This window comes from Corythoichthys intestinalis, chromosome 11, assembly GCF_030265065.1.
Source record: "Corythoichthys intestinalis isolate RoL2023-P3 chromosome 11, ASM3026506v1, whole genome shotgun sequence".
In the NCBI taxonomy this organism is placed as follows: Eukaryota; Metazoa; Chordata; class Actinopteri; order Syngnathiformes; family Syngnathidae; genus Corythoichthys; species Corythoichthys intestinalis.
The window spans coordinates 19,643,692-19,662,414 of NC_080405.1; the positions used below are offsets into that span (position 1 = coordinate 19,643,692).

The following is an 18,723-nucleotide window of genomic DNA, read 5'->3' on the forward strand; positions in this document are numbered from 1 at the left end:
ACCACTCCTTGATGTCTGCGATTTCTGCATCTGCGACCCTTGTTATATTACCATGTTTCACCCATAAAATCCCGAAAAAATCCAGTTGTGACCATTCACATCTGTGTCTTAACACTCAATGTTATATGCTATGTGGAGTTTTTGGATCGAAAAAAGGTAAGTACGCAATAATATCTCTTTAAAATCATGGCGTTTTTAATTCTGCTCTCGCGTGCTCTCACCCCCAGTTAGAGTTTTGCTGTTTAAAAATATATATACAGTATATATTTTTTTTAAATGCCCTCCTGTTCAGAATTTTTCTTCCCCCATAAAATTGACATTTTAAGCTTTCCAATGATGTATCACACTTGCAAATCAGACAATTTTGAAATTTGGACAAATTGGGGTCTCAGAGCGGAACTTCATGTCACTATACAGTATGTGCCCTATATTCTATGTTCTGTTGACAGCTTATCCTTTTTAAGTCCGTTTTGTGAATACTGTTTTTTTTTTTTTAACCTGTGAGCACTGTTTCTTTCGTGAATGCATTTGATTGCATCACACAGGAGGGAGAGCATGGTCACGCTCTGCTTTTACAAGCAGTGCCAAGTTGCGATTGAAATTATAAATTTACTTGGGTTACAATCGTTGCGCACTCAGCATTTGGAAAATAACAAATTGAAACATGGTGTGGTGTCGCATATATTTCCTGGAAGCGAAACCACAACCGGAGACGAGCAGGGAGACGTGTGCATAACAGTGGCCGAGACAGGCAGAGCCTCTCCGGGCGCCCGTTTCGTGAGTCTCGCTCTCCTGGAAGTGGAAGTTTGACAGTCCAAAAAGTCACAAAATAAAAGTGATTGCACGCCTGTGTATTCCACGCTGTTTCCTTTTGTAGTTTAATTTTCCCCTATGCATTTTTTATACACTCCAGTTCGCTCGGCGTCGAATCAGGAGGGGCTAAACCCGCCGCTGGCCAAGCCGCAACTACTTCACACATCATCACCTTTTTCCTCTGTTGTAGTTTCCCCCGGCGAAAAAAAAATACTCACACTGGCTCTAATCTTAGTCGCAAAATGCCACCATTTGGTTGCAGTCTGGAGCCCTGTACTATTTTCTTAATTTCGTAGTGTTTCTCTTATCTGCACTGATTTCAATATGCATGTCAGTCTCTATGGCAAGGGTGTCAAACTCCATTTTCTCACAGGTAATGTAATAGTTAAAATTCCCCTCCGGTGGCCCATTATGACTACAGACCCATTTAGATGTATACATTGTTACACATAGACAACAAATTTAATGATACTTGGTTTTGAAAAGTTAAAATAAAATAAAAAATAAATAATACAAAACACATTTTCCAAGTATAAACTGCTAGTTTTTCCCACTGCTTTGAACCGTGTGGTTTATAGTCCAGTGTGGCTTATTTTTTGGATTTTTTAATTTTTTTTTATTTAAACAAGCTAATTAGCTGCATGTCTTTTGGTGTAAGTACCCCATAATACAATGTGGAAACCTTAAATATTAGTTTTTTTAATCATCACTCGATCAAAAATCAATGATCATTCACTGCCAGACTCTCCCAATCAAAAGAGATTGGATATCTGATGCCGTCAATGACCTGCCCTATGAGGGGTTAAAGGCAAGATAACATGCAATTTTGATATTTTAGCAAGAAACATCAAGTCGATGCACATGATTTGTGTCGAAAGCCACACAAAATGATGTGGTGGACCACATTTGGTGTATGACACCTGTGCTCTATGGGCTGCAATATTAATCATACAGTGCCTTGCAAAAGTATTCGGCCCCCTTGAACCTTGCAACCTTTCGCCACATTTCAGGCTTCAAACATAAAGATATAAAATTTTAATTTTTTGTCAAGAATCAACAACAAGTGGGACACAATCGTGAAGTGGAACAAAATTTATTGGATAATTTAAACTTTTTTAACAAATAAAAAACTGAAAAGTGAGGTGTGCAATATTATTCGGCCCCCTTGCGTTAATACTTTGTAGCGCCACCTTTTGCTCCAAATACAGCTGCAAGTCGCTTGGGGTATTTTTCTATCAGTTTTGCACATCGAGAGTCTGACATTCTTGCCCATTCTTCCTTGCAAAACAGCTCGAGCTCAGTGAGGTTGGATGGAGAGTGTTTGTGAACAGCAGTCTTCAGCTCTTTCCACAGATTCTCGATTGGATTCAGGTCTGGACTTTGACTTGGCCATTCTAACACCTGGATACGTTTATTTTTGAACCATTCCATTGTAGATTTGGCTTTATGTTTTGGATCATTGTCCTGTTGGAAGATAAATCTCCGTCCCAGTCTCAGGTCTTGTGCAGATACCAACAGGTTTTCTTCCAGAATGTTCCTGTATTTGGCTGCATCCATCTTCCCGTCAATTTTAACCATCTTCCCTGTCCCTGCTGAAGAAAAGCAGGCCCAAACCATGATGCTGCCACCACCATGTTTGAGAGTGGGGATGGTGTGTTCAGGGTGATGAGCTGTGTTGCTTTTACGCCAAACATATCGTTTTGCATTGTGGCCAAAAAGTTCAATTTTGGTTTCATCTGACCAGAGCACCTTCTTCCACATGTTTGGTGTGTCTCCCAGGTGGCTTGTGGCAAACTTTAAAAGAGACTTTTTGTGGATATCTTTGAGAAATGGCTTTCTTCTTGCCACTCTTCCATAAAGGCCAGATTTGTGCAGCGTACGACTGATTGTTGTCCTATGGACAGACTCTCCCACCTCAGCTGTAGATCTCTGCAGTTCATCCAGAGTGATCATGGGCCTCTTGGCTGCATCTCTGATCAGTTTTCTCCTTGTTTGAGAAGAAAGTTAGGAAGGACGGCCGGGTCTTGGTAGATTTGCAGTGGTCTGATGCTCCTTCCATTTCAATATGATGGCTTGCACAGTGCTCCTTGAGATGTTTAAAGCTTGGGAAATCTTTTTGTATCCAAATCCGGCTTTAAACTTCTCCACAACAGTATCTCGGACCTGCCTGGTGTGTTCCTTGGTTTTCATAATGCTCTCTGCACTTTAAACAGAACCCTGAGACTATCACAGAGCAGGTGCATTTATATGGAGACTTGATTACACACAGTTGGATTCTATTTATCATCGGTCATTTAGGACAACATTGGATCATTCAGAGATCCTCACTGAACTTCTGGAGTGAGTTTGCTGCACTGAAAGTAAAGGGGCCGAATAATATTGCACGCCCCACTTTTCAGTTTTTTATTTGTTAAAAAAGTTTAAATTATCCAATAAATGTTGTTCCACTTCACGATTGTGTCCCACTTGTTGTTGATTCTTGACAAAAAAATTAAATTTCATATCTTTATGTTTGAAGCCTGAAATGTGGCGAAAAGTTGCAAGATTCAAGGGGGCTGAATACTTTTGCAAGGCACTGTATGTTCATTTTAATTATTCATTTGATTCATTTGATTATGACCTGTGGTTACATGAGGGTGGCGCTGTGTTGTTAATAGTTATCCAACTCCTCAATGTTTTTGATGACAAGCGCCTTGGCATCTTCCAGAGCTCCATTCAGCTTAATAAAGGACTTTGCAGTCCATGTTGATTGAATTTTTCTTTGTCTTCTCAAGATTCGTGCTCTTCTGGAAATGTACGCATTTTTCTTTGTGAGGTGCTCGTTCACATAGACATTTGTTCCTTTGAGCATTTTTCCTTGTTTGAGCAACGCATTTTTGGACTTCCTGTTGTTCCACTTCACGATTGTGTCCCACTTGTTGTTGATTCTTGACAAAAAAATTAAATTTCATATCTTTATGTTTGAAGCCTGAAATGTGGCGAAAGGTTGCAGGATTCAAGGGGGCCGAATACTTTTGCAAGGCACTGTATCTGCCCAACACCTGAGCTGAGCCATCCTGTGCTGGCCGATGTAGCAATCCATCGTTGTGATATGCGTCCCTTGACATTTTTCAAGATAATGACTAATTTACATATTTGAGATTCAAGTAAAATTTGAGATACGAGTGCACTTCAGACCTCTACTGATAGATGGTGGGGGCTAACTTCAGATCAGTTCACAATGTTTTCCTTACAGTGTAAGGACAATCACTTCCTGGCAGTCATACAGCATTAATTCATGAATGTTCAGACTTCAGTGCTATTAGGGATGGTAGACAGTCAATCTTTTTGAATTTGATTGGATAAATGAATAAAGTGGAAGAAGATGGATGTTTCAAAAACATATATTTGGATTTTTTCTGGGGAACCTTTCAATTCATTTCAGTGGTGAGAGATAATGTTTTGGGAAAGTAGAGTGGTTTCGGATGAGTCCAATTCGTATCTCGAGTAACTATTAGTAATATCATCAGAATTTTTTTCCCCCCACAGATTGTTTGAAGAGAGCAACCCAAATGTGACTAGCAAAACACAGGTAGTCATTCTGTTCACATTAATATATTTGCTTTGATGAATATGATGTACTTTAGGATAAAAGTATTTTGTGATAAACCAATAGTAGTTTAGTCCAGCTGCTTACTAGTATAGCCAATTTTTGTACAATACTGATGGTTTTGATGATTGCAACTTGATTAGATTGATTACAATTGGGTAAATCCGCACTTTTTCAGTCAGCCCGTTGTATAGTACATCTTCAACATACAATACAATGAGAACAAAAGACTGCAAGGTATTAATGTTGAGAGTGCAAGTTGTACATGATTTTATGCAAGGAATTTTAAGTAAAACTACTCATCTGAAGAGCCACTAAATTTCAAGATTTTTATTTGCTTATCTGCATAGACTGACGTACTACCTGCTGTGAGCCAATTACAGAAGACAGTGCCAGTTTGTGACAGTAAGGTGCTTAGCACATATGTCACACAGTTGTGAGGCTCAGCCTCAGGCCTTCCTGTTGGAAGCCTAAAAACATGCATGTCAGGCATATTAAAATCACCATATAGTCCAACTCAATGCCTTCCATTGGCACTCCACGTCCAATCCATTTTGACATAACATTCGTTCATTCGCCCCTCCCAGTCAAAATGAATTGGACATCTAGTTCTGTCAATGGCACTCAAACATGAGCATTCAAAAGCAGTCCTCCCTGTTGAAATGAATTGGACGTCTATCACCGTCAAAGGCTGGCAAGGAATTTAAACGTGTTAGTGTACTAGCCCAAAATCTTCCGTGAAAATGGCAAAGACTTTAAAGTTGTCCCTCATTTTTACATTAAATGTAAATTAAATGTAGGATAGATAGCCAAAAATGGTACTGCAACTAGATCAAAATATTGACCAGCACAAAATGCCCTCCATCTTCGGGTTGCCAGAATACCGCTTCCCATTGGAGAGCCTGCAGGAAAAGAACTAAGTGGTAAGCGACGAGTCCTCTGCAGAATATAGATCTTATTTTTAATTTTATGCAAGATGTTTTCAATGTAATAACGCCAACATTTAGTAATGACGATTAAAAGAGTCGTGATGCGAGGTCCAAATTACTTTATGCCCCCATGACCAAAGTAAGTGAGGGCTACTTTTCTCAATGTATAAGCACACTGGCAAAGAAATTTATAATTTGGTAATGCACTGACTGCATCCACAAAGACAATTTAATTGCTTCATTCATTTGAATTTCAATTACTGACTAAATAAAGTATATACACACGTTTTGCCCCAGTCAATTGATCCATATGCTAAATAACGTAGCATCAGTCAATGGATCAACATGCTAAATAAAATAGCACAACCACGCCAAATGAATGCATATCCTTGTTTTGCTTGTTCTCTTCAATCCTTTGAGATTCGTTATGACGTTTTTTTTCTTGAGTGGTAGCATAATATAGACTATTTCTCAAAGTTGGCGTAGCCTTAGTTTGAAGTACCCGGTACAGAACAGTGGTAACGTGGACGAAGACTGGAAACTGAACTCGTGATTGGCTGAAGACGAACACCGAAGCAAAACAGAAACAAATTTGTGCCGTGTAAATTGTCTTTTAAATTGGGAAAATCTCCGCTTAACTATTCATTTTCATTTTAGAAGTATTTTCATAAACATGTTTCTATAATATCAAGCCAACTATTTTGGCCATTTCAATAATAATTGAAGTGCAAATCCAATATTGTGCACCTTTAAGTATGAAGGGAATAGTATCTTTTCTCATATTTACTGTTTGACTGTTTGTATTACTCTAACACACCCAATATAAAATAAATAGCATTTATATCATAGCTTAAGAAAAACAAGCAGAATATTTTTGAAATTATGAATAGTTTGACTTGAAATGATTAGAATTTGCAGCGCCAAGACAATGAAAAGCATAGCAGACAAGGGCAGAACAGATACAGGACGCCTTCTGACCACGTAAGCTCATGCAGCTGACTGAGCAAGATTGACCCTGACAAGCAGGTGATAGGCAAGACATCTGCAAACCCCCTTTTGCAACGCCAAATCCCGCAATCAACTCTTCTGGACAGTCCAGAACAAATGGTGGTCTTGTCTTGCCACAAGGAACATCTGATACGGAGGAACCCGTGACCGAGAAGTGAACACTCAGCACTCAGGTGGCGCTGAGAATGGAAAAATCCTTAACTCTCGTTGCCCTGACAACAGTAACGCCCAAATCCTCCTGTCCAATTGACAACAGACAATAATCCTAAACAACGCCCAAACACACCTTTCTTCCAGACCACAGCCCGCCTCACCAGAGCCTTTAAAAGACTGAATGTTTAGGTAATCATTGTCTTTTTTTCTCGGGAATCCTTTTTTGACTTGTGATATGGTGACCCTGGATCCCGTTTGCCTCCTCGCCTGGGTCTCTCTGCGATCTATGATTGCTGCTGACTTGGAATAAATTGTCAACTTGTGTTTCGAAGCCTTTTTCCAGCTTTTAAAATGGAGTCAGTACAAGGGGTTATGACTAAGGTGAATGCGCGGAGTTTGGCCTTTTAGCTGGGTTGTCGGATTTCCGCCGGCCCGGGTCGTTGGAATCGCACTAGCGCGGTTTCCGGCGGTTCGGCTGGCGTTATTCCGGCTATCTGTCTTAAAGGTCAGGTTCCTTCAAGTAGAATTCAATTGAACTAAAGTTGGTTAATATACTGTCATTCTTACAGTTGTTTGAATATTTAATTCAGTCAAACCTTTGCGTACCATTATAGGGTGACTGTGTAGCATTCGTGGAACTCGAACCTCAATTTAAAATCCACTGCTTGCGAAAATTAAAATTAATAGTTTTCAGACTATGGTAGTTACTTGAAGGATCGTGTTAGTGCATATGTCAACTTACAGCCTGTGAGTCTGTAGCATGTTCAATAAAAGTATACACATTAAAGTTCCCTACTAGAGGACTAATAAAGGGCTCTTTTATTAGAGCACATGGTGATGGCTAGCTCTGCTGTGTCCTGAATCATGTCTTAGTTATATGCTGCCATAGGCCCAGAGACCGCCGGGGGGATTCCACACACCGTCCTCTCAATCACTATCTGTTCACATCCATAATGCTGTTTATGTGCACTACTAACTTGTTTTTCTTTCTCCCCTCTCGTAGCTGCTCATGCCCCTAAGGCTGCAATCAGCAATGATACATTCTCTATTTTTTTTTTTAATTATTAATAGTATGAATTGAAATATTCTCAGTTGTCCAAGTGACTTGGTCATGATAAAGTGACCTAAAAAAATTATTGAATGTGACGCTTTGCGATAGATTTTACCAAAATATCAGCTTTAAGGATTATAAGTGTACCTTTGCATTGTGGGAGGAATCCACTCAAGCACGGGCAAAACATACAATTTTCACTCCCTCACCACGCTGCCCAAATTTTTTATATTACCCTCAACTTTTTTCTATAGTACTATTTTCTAATTTTATATCATTGCATAGTGACGCGGTTCTCAAAGTGTGGTACGACTCCCATTGGTGGTACCCAGGCTAGCTCTATTGGTACGCTAAAGATTGACAGTTAAATGTTATTTTTTTTTTTTTTTTTTTTTGAATCCACTACAGTACATTTATCACATACTGTACAGTTAAATTGTATTCAACTTACACTAAAAAATTCATACAACTGTTTTTTTTCTTCACATTTTTAGGAACAACGTAATCCTTAAATCCATTACACTTTTTGGGTAGAATTCAATTTTAAAAAACTAACAATTAGAGGCTTTTTGATTACTTAATCTTCTTGATTAATCGCATTTAATCGTATAGCAATATTTCTCCCAAAAGCTTGTTTTTTAATTTGAAGGAATTTTAGCAGATGAATAAATCAAATAAAATACTATCAGAAATTGTTATTAATTGAGTTACAACATAAAACAGTGGAAAAACAGTTACCTCGCTAAAAACCTAACAAAACAGCTGTTAGCTGACAAAAATGGTTCTGTAATTTTGGTTTTCCCCAAACTTTTTTCACTATGGATTGATGAAATGTTCAAATTTAATTTCATTTTTTATTTCTGTCGCCATCAGCCGAGCTAATGTGTGTGTCCATGTTGTTTAAAGGTTCTGCGATTTGAACACAACCCATGATTAAAGTTTATTTATTTAGTCGGAGAACAATTTTTAATTACTGCGACTTGACGATCACGAGCTAAAAACGTGGCTTGGGAGACTAGAACATAACGAAACAAATGCCAGTTTTTGTCTAACGAGACGACTATATTTGAAAATGTGACATCGTTTCTGTCATATGTTCACAATGCGTGACATTTTCACATTGTACATGGAGTACGTCAGCTTGGATCGTGGGAGTGTTTGGGTTGTGTCACTCATGGGAGATGTGCTGTGCCTCTCTCTCACTCTCCTCACAGAGTTTAGGATGTGTCTCAAGTTGGCTGCACTCCATCTTGCTTGTTTGGAAACATGGTAAGATTTGTTTTCTTATGATGGCAAGAGAGAATATGCAATGTTACTTTAGCCTTTAAAGGTCTGCGCTGAGTGATCATTCGATGCTAACTGTAATCCTAGCGTTACCCCGGTAGTATTCGCGTTCATGTTAGCATTTGCTTCAGAATGGCGAGCGTCCTCCTATAACACTGTTGCCTGGTATACCAGACTCACCGCTGTTCCTGCGATTGAGTCTGGCGACCGTCCTGCGGATCAAATTCCGAGGGCAGAGCAAGCCACAACAAACAGACAGCGGAGTGGACCAATCAGCGACGGGCAGACGTGACGTTGTTAAAGCAACAAGTAATTAGCGTGAGCGGAGAATGGAGAAGTTTATTCAACATGACTAGCGCGAGCCATGTTGACTGTTGTCAATGACTTGTTTCGGTGTGTTTTTGGTCATTTAAAACTGGTTTTACCACGGATTGGAACATATTCCCGGCTCTCCCGTTCGCCATCCGTGTTGTTGTAGACACGACTTTCGGCGCGCAGAAGTGACGTTACTCGTTAAGAACATGTGACGCAAATAAACGAATCTGATTTCGTACCTTGCTCGAGAGGCCGTTAATGGGCTCGGTCCCAGACTATTTCTGACAGTGTTGGAAAAATACAGGGAGAATAGTCTGGCTGTGCCAGGCAAATAACACTGGCCGGTCTAAAGCAGAGCCACTTGGCTTTTCTGCTCTGTTAGTCTAGAGGATGTTAAATGCCCCGACAACTTTTTTTTTTTTTTTTACATACAGTTCGTTGCGTCGTTGCTAGGTAGGTTTAAATGAAAATAATGCACTACTTTTCCTGTGAGTGTGTATTATCATCACAAAGTTGGCATTGTCCCTGTAGACGCTACAATATGTGTTCGTCTGTCGATTTTCATTCGAAATAGTTGGAAAGCTTTATTTAATTTGGACTAAAGCTAAAACATTTTGAGTAACTTTCTACTAAAACGAGACAAAATTTGGAGGAGATTTTGTCGACTAAAACTAGACCAAGACAAAAACAATGTGAAATGACTGAAATATGACTAAGACTAATAAGTATTTTCGTCTAAAAGAATAAGACAAGAATTAAGAGGACTGCCAAAAACAACAGACGCAACAAAATGTGGTATTGTGTGTCGTGTTGCTACAGTGCTATAGTTTTGCAATTTCATATTTAATGTAAAAGCCTAAACAGATATAACGTGCATTCTAATAAAACATTCACATAGTATACATCTGCCTATCATCATTTAGTCTTTCAAGGCCTTCATTTTGATACATGTGCTGGAATGTATTGTATGAAGAACGCTCAGAAACCCGGTCAAGCTAAAAATAACATTTTATCATTCAAAATGTGGCACGATTTATCTTGTCAATTGTACAGAATCGCCCACTGTATAACCTTAGAAAAGTCTTGACTGATGATTCTGATAAATGACACATCCCCTCCATCTTGCTTGTGTGTTCTTTCACCTGTAGCTGAGTGTTGAGCGTCTGCAGTCGGGTACACGACTCCTGCAGGCTGAGCGAGTGTCGGCGTAGCGCCTCCAGCTGCTCCTTCAGGTGCTCACACGTCTCCTGGGACTGAGACAGACGCGACAACAAAGCCTCTTGTCCTGCAAGCGCCACGGCTTTCTGAGGCGGATGTGATCAGAGAAAGAAAACAAAGACGGAGGGGGAGGTAAATGATTCATCTTCCTAAAGTATGTAGACACTGTCTTGCCTCAGTGCTGTCTGGTTGTCATACACCTACAAAAATTACCATATAATTTGAACTTCTGCTACATGTGCAGATGACCCTTCAAAGTGCTTTCAAGTGGTAATGGAAAATACTTTACATTCAGAATGCGTGGTATGAAACGAATTCAGTCTGCATCTGTCTCCAATTTATACACTTAGAACAACTGAATTCTTGCCACCTGCACAATATTTCAATTACTGTTTAGTATGAGTGGCATGTGTAAAATTGGGTTGGTTAGAGTTTAAATGAATAAAACATATTTGTCAAAACCTCTACTGAAACAGAAAAGAAAAACAATAATCAGATGGCTCTAACTTAAATTGGAACACAAAATACTCAGTTTTCCAAGAGTGTGATTTGTTGTTGAATGGTCTTAAAGGTATTATTTTGGACTGTTTTGTTTTAATTTCAGAGTATTTGTGATTCACCCAAAAGTCTTCAATGATGCCGGTACATGAAGGATTTACTGTTTTAACGTTTCATTTTTTCTTCAGACTCCACGGTGCGATAAATCCTTTATTTTTCCCCAACACTAATAGTGTACCTTATAATTCAGAACGCCTTATATATGAATTTTGGTTGTGCTTAATCAGTGGGAACCAATTTTGTTGGCGCATAATGGCTACTGTATTTAAATGACTAATACAGTATTATTGCAGTTTAAAGAAATACTTAATATGAAGCAGAATATACAGTACTATAGCTTTTTAACTACAGGTAGTCTCCAAGTTATGACGCCGGAGTGCATAGAGCAGGTAGTGCTAATGGCACGATAGTAAGAGTGCATGTAGGCACGAAGAAGAACCGTTTTGCGCACACGAAGAAGAGCACATGCGCACATCCAAAGAAGGGCGCATTTGCTCCCACGAAGCGGAGGGAGGGGGGGGGGGCGACAAATGCAAGCCTGCGCGCACAGTTGTTGCTTGTGAGGCATTCACAGATTCAAAACCTATAGCTATATAACGCCATTTGTACTATTTATTGTGCGTTTTCAATAGTGGTCGAATACTTGGGGCGAGTTTATGTGATTGTTTTTGATGATGTGCGGACGCTAATGGATACATGCTAATCGTTTGTGTGGATTATTATTGCTGTATCAGCAGCTACTGTTAGGAAAATAAGTAGTTGAACACCCTGTGATTTTGCAAGTTCTCCAACTTTGAAATAATGGGCTGAAGTTTTCATGGTAGGTGTTTGTCCACTGGGAGAGACAATCTAAAAAACTCCAGAAATGACAGTGTGAGATTTTTTTTAACAATTTATTAGGATTATACTGCTGCAAATAATTATTTGAACACCAGTCTATTAGCCATAATTGTCAGCCTCAAAGACCTGTTAGTCACCTTTAAAAAGTCCAACTCCACTCCACTTATTCTCCTAAATAAATGGAGTGGAGGTGGACTTTTTGAGTCTGACTTTTTGACCCGTCTGAGGGGGTTAGCTGTTTATAAACACCTGTCCACACCATACACCCGAAAGAGCTGTCCAAAGATACCAGAGGCAGAACTGTAGACCTCTAGAAGGCTGGAAAGAGTTACTGAGTATATGCCAAGCAGCTTGGTGATATAATATCCACCGTTGAACCAATTATTTGAAAATGGAAGAAGCTAAATATGAGTGTCAATTTCTCTCGAACTGGTGCTCTATGACCAAGAATGGTCAGGAATGGTCAGGAGCTGGTCAATGACCCGAAAGGAGCTTTGACAATCATTTCCAAGGTTACTGTTGGTAATACACTAAGACGTCATGGTTTAAAATCATGCATGGCATGGAAGGTTCCCCTGCTTAAACCAGTACATGTACAGGTCTGTTTAACGTTGGCCAATGACCATTTGGATGATCCAGAGGAGTCATGTGGTCATATGATATGAGATCAAAACATTTTGGTCTTAATTCCACCCGTTGTATTTGGAGGAAGAAAATGATGAGTACCATCCAAAAACACCGTCCCTACTGTGAAGCATGGGGGTGATAACATGCTTTAGGGGTGTTTTTCTGCACGTGGGACTGGACGAGTGCACTGTATTAAGGAGAGGATGACCAGGGCCATGTATTGTCAGATTTTGGGGAATAACCTCCTTCCCTAAATTCGAGCATTGAAAATGGGTCATGAATGTGTCTTCCAACGTGACAATTGCCCTTAGCAGACAGCCTTAATAATCAAGGAGTGGCTTCATAAAAAAACATATCAAGGTTCTGGAGGGGCCTAGCCAGTTTCCAGACCTAAACCCAACAGAAAATCTTTGGAGGAAGCTCAAACTCGGTGTTTCTCAGTGACAGTCCAGAAACCTGATTGATCTAGAAAAGATCTGAGTGGAGCAGTGGTGCAAAATCCCTGCTGCAGTGTGTGCAAACCTGGTAAAAAAAGTTTGACCCCCGTAATTGTAAGCAAAGGCCACTGTACCAAATATTGACATTGACATTGATTTTCTCAGGTGTTCAAATACTTATTTGCAGCAGTATTAAGCAAATAAATTGTTTAAAAAAAACAAAACCAAAAAAAAAAACATACTTTGTGATTTCTGGAATTTTTTTATTTTTTAGATCGTCTCTCATAGTGGACAAGCACCTACAGTGACAATTTCAAATCCGCCCATCATTTCTAAGTGGGAGAGTTCAAATACTTATTTTCCTCACTGTAGTTATAAATGCAAATTTCAATTGATTACAGATTTAATTTCATTTTTATTTCAGTTTCATTATGAGACGCTGAATAAAGTCAGTAAACCACACGGACGTCTGACATCGTCATTTCGGAGCTTAGCTAGGACTTAGCTCCAGCATCTTGGCAAGGACAGTACAATGATGTATAATACATGTTTTTGGATAGTTATTTTGAGATTTAGGGGGTAATTAGGGGTATGTAAAAGGTTAATTGCGATTTACACGGAAATTTGGGTCACGTCGCCAGCGTAGGAATGGAAAACGTTGGTAATCCTGCAAGTAATAATAAATGAAAAAGATTCCTGACCTTGAGGGCTTTGCAAACAATGCTAGTTATATTTTTCTAAGAGTAAGTGTCGACGGCAGAAGAGGAAAAAAGTAAGAGGGAAGCTGCTGAGATAAGGAAGATGAAGAGTCGCTGAGGTGACATTATGGAAAGTGATGAAGAGAGATAAAGCTTGGGAAAATAAAGCGTTACGCTCGGCAAGTGGACACTATTGTGAGTGGAAACTCAACAAGAAGCCCTCTGGCAAAAGAGTTTCCACATAATATGGATCATTATCCTTCAAATAAACAACTCAGACGTCCTGCAGATTAATCCAAAACTCTCGCTACCCTCTGCCCAAAGCACAACAGTGAGTGTAAAATGTTAAACTCCAAACACACACCTCTTTTTCCAGCTCTAACAACCTACGAGTGAGCTCTCGCTCTGTATCCCCAGCGGCATCCGAAAAGTTGTGACCTTTGTCTCCATCCCGCCCCGATGCCTCCTGCTGGTCCGTTGGACAAATGTGCATTTGGCTTGAAGAATGATCCCCGTCTGTCTTCTCCAACTGGAGATGAGGTCCACGTTCAGTCAAAGGGCCAGTGGGTCTCTCCGCTCGGTCTGGTAATTGGTTAAGAGTGTCGGTTGCGTCTTTCAGTTCAAATTCAGCTTTTTGGAGCTGCTGGCTAAGACGCTGGACTTCGGTGGTAAGACTGCGAGAAAGCGTCTGCTCATTTGACAGGTCCTAACAACAACCAAAAGACAGAAGCATTGTCATTATTTTAAAAGGTTATGCACTATGGCATATAGAGTACTGTATAAAAAGATGTGGGCTTTTTCTTCCCTCATTGTTTATTTGGATGATGCATTTTCCTTAAAGCTTTACTGGCGGATGTGTTGAGATGTTGCTTCAGAATTTTCGCATTATGCTCTTTTCTAAGAACGCACGCAGCAGTATTGTGTAAAGTGCACCTGTTCTCTGGCTTGTGAGCTCTTTCCATGTTTTTTTCTTCTTCCAAACGCGACTAAGCTCTTTATTGTTGGACCATTTAATATTAGTTTAATGGAAAGTACATTTCCAAAAACTAAAGTTTTTGTGCGTGTCTTCTTTTTTTTTTTTTTTTTTTTTTTTTGTGGCCATTTTACTCTTAGGAGTTTTAACCAAATTCACATTCATATGGCTTTTGCTTTTGTTCTTGGAATTATATCCACATTTCGTACCAAAGAACCCTAGCACACAGAAACTCCTTTTTGGGTGGTAAAATGGCTTGATATTCCCATCCACTTTATATTTGTGTACTGATCTGCATAATTATTTGAACAGTCCTCTTGACATTAAACCCAGTGATGAACAAGAAAAGTCCCCAATTTTCTTCCTATTGTATTTGCCATATTCTTTTGCCATGACGTTACGTAAAGTAGCATTGTGTTTCAGGATTGCCTTCAAAGACACAGCCTTCCCAAAACATCTTCATCTGGGAATTCCCTTTTTTTTTATTTTTTTTTTTTATTTTTTTTTTTATTAATTGGCATAGCAATTTTATTCTACATCAATGTCTGACTTGTAAATAAGCGATTCTTCTGTCTTTTGGAAAAAATAAAATAATTTTGGTAATCTTAAATGACATGAAACAAGACGCATAAAAAGCATTCACAATCCCATCTGGGAAATCCGAGCCTTCAATTTCACCGCTATTTTTTTTTTAAATACTGAATGAGGCACTTCAACACACCTTTGTCAATTTTTGTTCCTTTAATGAGCAACGTACGAGAAACAGCAGTGGAATTTACCCCGACTACAAACAAAAACCACTGAATATTAATTCAGTTGCTAATTCCACTGAGCGTAATTATCAAACAGGATTTTTTTTTTAGCTCTTGTTATTAATCTCATTATTTTAGAAATGCTTTGTCTTTTTTGTGTATATCTATTAGTTGTTTTTTTTTTTTTTTTAAATATTGAACATCTCCTACGTATATCACACATACCTGTAATAGTGACTGAATCTTGGCCTGTGCATCTGTGTACTGCTCCTGCAGCTGCTGTTTACTGTCCTCCAGGCTGCCTAATCGAGTGTCGAGCTCTCTCACCGTATCCTGTAGGCGAGCGCACAGCTCTTTGGACTCAGACAGTTGTTGACACACACACCTACATGCGCAGAAAAACACATAAACATTCTAGGAACAAGTCATATGACAGTTGAATGCGTCCACTAAAATGTCTGTAAAAGCTGACTTTTAAAATCATGCAACCCTCAACACCAAGTTTGTGTTTAGGCTCCCATCTCCGACATATTCAAGATACTTTCTTACATTAATAAAACTTTGATAACACTAGGGAAGATTATTTTTTGTTGTTTGAGGTTTAAAATCACTTTTGACTGATTTTTGTGTGTGGAGCCCTAACCTGATGCCAGTTTTTTCTGTATCGTGCCAATTTTTAAATCTTTTTTAATTAATTAATTCTTTTTTTTTTTTTTTTTTTTTTTTTTAATAATTAAAGGAGCCTTGTTTTCTTCTGAAAAACATAAAAATACAAATATTTTACTGAACTCATTCACTACCAAACATCATGTCCCAGTGCCATAGAATATTGTGTTCTATGGCTAAATGAACACAGAATTCACAAAAAGAAAGATCAGATACCTATAAAAAAGAAAGATTAGATTGCCATATGTCATCATGAAACAAGTTTGTTTCCACTCGTTTTCGTTCTTTAGTCATGACCAGATGAACATCGTAAACAATATTGTTTATAAATCTTTGTAGTAGATTAGTTAAAGCAGTAGTTGAGAATTTTTGACATCAGGCTTAATCTTATTTAATTAGTTGGTGGAGTTGATTTCAACAAATTCCGTGCAGTTTGGAAGTTATTTGTTAGTTTCAGGGCTCAGGAGTGGCTAAGCCAGTGCGAGTCACTGGCACCTTCCTAGCATGCTCATAAAAAACGATATACAGTGCCTTGCAAAAGTATTCGGCCCCCTTGAATCTTGCAACCTTTCGCCACATTTCAGGCTTCATACATAAAGATATGAAATTTAATTTTTTTGTCAAGAATCAACAACAAGTGGGACACAATCGTGAAGTGGAACAACATTTATTGGATAATTTAAACTTTTTTAACAAATAAAAAACTGAAAAGTGGGGCGTGCAATATTATTCGGCCCCTTTACTTTCAGTGCAGCAAACTCACTCCAGAAGTTCAGTGAGGATCTCTGAATGATCCAATGTTGTCCTAAATGACCGATGATGATAAATAGAATCCACCTGTGTGTAATCAAGTCTCCGTATAAATGCACCTGCTCTGTGATAGTCTCAGGGTTCTGTTTAAAGTGCAGAGAGCATTATGAAAACCAAGGAACACACCAGGCAGGTCCGAGATACTGTTGTGGAGAAGTTTAAAGCCGGATTTGGATACAAAAAGATTTCCCAAGCTTTAAACATCTCAAGGAGCACTGTGCAAGCCATCATATTGAAATGGAAGGAGCATCAGACCACTGCAAATCTACCAAGACCCGGCCGTCCTTCCAAACTTTCTTCTCAAACAAGGACAAAACTGATCAGAGATGCAGCCAAGAGGCCCATGATCACTCTGGATGAACTGCAGAGATCTACAGCTGAGGTGGGAGAGTCTGTCCATAGGACAACAATCAGTCGTACACGGCACAAATCTGGCCTTTATGGAAGAGTGGCAAGAAGAAAGATATCCATAAAAAGTCTCGTTTAAAGTTTGCCACAAGCCACCTGGGAGACACACCAAACATGTGGAAGAAGGTCCTCTGGTCAGATGAAACCAAAATTGAACTTTTTGGCCACAATGCAAAACGATATGTTTGGCGTAAAAGCAACACAGCTCATCACCCTGAACACACCATCCCCACTGTCAAACATGGTGGTGGCAGCATCATGGTTTGGGCCTGCTTTTCTTCAGCAGGGACAGGGAAGATGGTTAAAATTGACGGGAAGATGGATGCAGCCAAATACAGGAACATTCTGGAAGAAAACCTGTTGGTATCTGCACAAGACCTGAGACTGGGACGGAGATTTATCTTCCAACAGGACAATGATCCAAAACATAAAGCCAAATCTACAATGGAATGGCTCAAAAATAAACATATCCAGGTGTTAGAATGGCCAAGTCAAAGTCCAGGCCTGAATCCAATCGAGAATCTGTGGAAAGAGCTGCTGTTCACAAACACTCTCCATCCAACCTCACTGAGCTCGAGCTGTTTTGCAAGGAAGAATGGGCAAGAATGTCAGTCTCTCGATGTGCAAAACTGATAGAAACATACCCCAAGCGACTTACAGCTGTAATTGGAGCAAAAGGTGGCGCTACAAAGTATTAACGCAAGGGGGCCGAATAATATTGCACACCCCACTTTTCAGTTTATTTGTTAAAAAAGTTTAAATTATCCAATAAATTTTGTTCCACTTCACGATTGTGTCCCACTTGTTGTTGATTCTTGACAAAAAATTAAAATTTTATATCTTTATGTTTGAAGCCTGAAATGTGGCGAAAGGTTGCAAGGTTCAAGGGGGCCGAATACTTTTGCAAGGCACTGTAGATCTACGAACAGATCCAACATAGTAAAATAAATTCAAAATACACATCATTTTTCCAAAACACCCATACGGCCAAAACAGTGTCACACCAAACAGAAGTAATTCATTTCCTTCTGCAGGACTATAATTTTTGATGCGTAATACAACCACAATAGAGAACAGTGTTTCGGCCACTCGTGCTCACGCTGCATTCGAGAAAGGTGGGAAGTCGGACTTATCCTACTCGCAGTGTACCAGTTGCATTATCAAAGCGTTCCAAGCGAATGCAAACAGCAAAGATAGCTGATTGCGACAAGTTGTTTTTTATTTTGGCCATCAAAATACTTTTTGACCTCCAGCAAGCCTGCCTTCTCGTAAGTGATCAAAGAGTGGAGGCATTATAATGATTTTTTTTCCAGATCGGAGGTTGGAAACTCCCACCTTCCTTGAATGCAGAATCAGTTTGCTGAGGTAACTGACGGTCAGCAACATGCCGAAATGTGCATTTAGACGCTGTGGAAACAGAAGAAATGGGTAAAAGGAAAGTTTCCACAAATTCCCTATGAATAAGGAGGAACAATATAAACTGGTTACTTGCTGCTGGCTACGACTTAAAAAATCAGTGGTGAAAAAAAAGTGATGTGATATCACTCCACCCTCCTCCTCTGCAGAGTTTCTGGATTACAAATGTTGCTGTTCA

General features: G+C 39.3%; 1 protein-coding gene across 1 annotated transcript in view; it reads right to left on the bottom strand.

Annotated features, from left to right (window-relative positions):
* ccdc88b (coiled-coil domain containing 88B) overlaps positions 1–18,723 on the bottom strand; it is a 148,280-nt gene that overhangs the window by 59,451 nt on the left and 70,106 nt on the right. The window contains exons 17-19 of the mRNA XM_057850799.1: positions 15,471–15,630; positions 13,885–14,226; positions 10,285–10,446 (exon numbers count right to left, since the gene is read on the bottom strand). Coding sequence (XP_057706782.1) covers positions 10,285–10,446; positions 13,885–14,226; positions 15,471–15,630 — 664 coding nt within the window. The remainder of the gene's footprint in view (positions 1–10,284; positions 10,447–13,884; positions 14,227–15,470; positions 15,631–18,723) is intronic.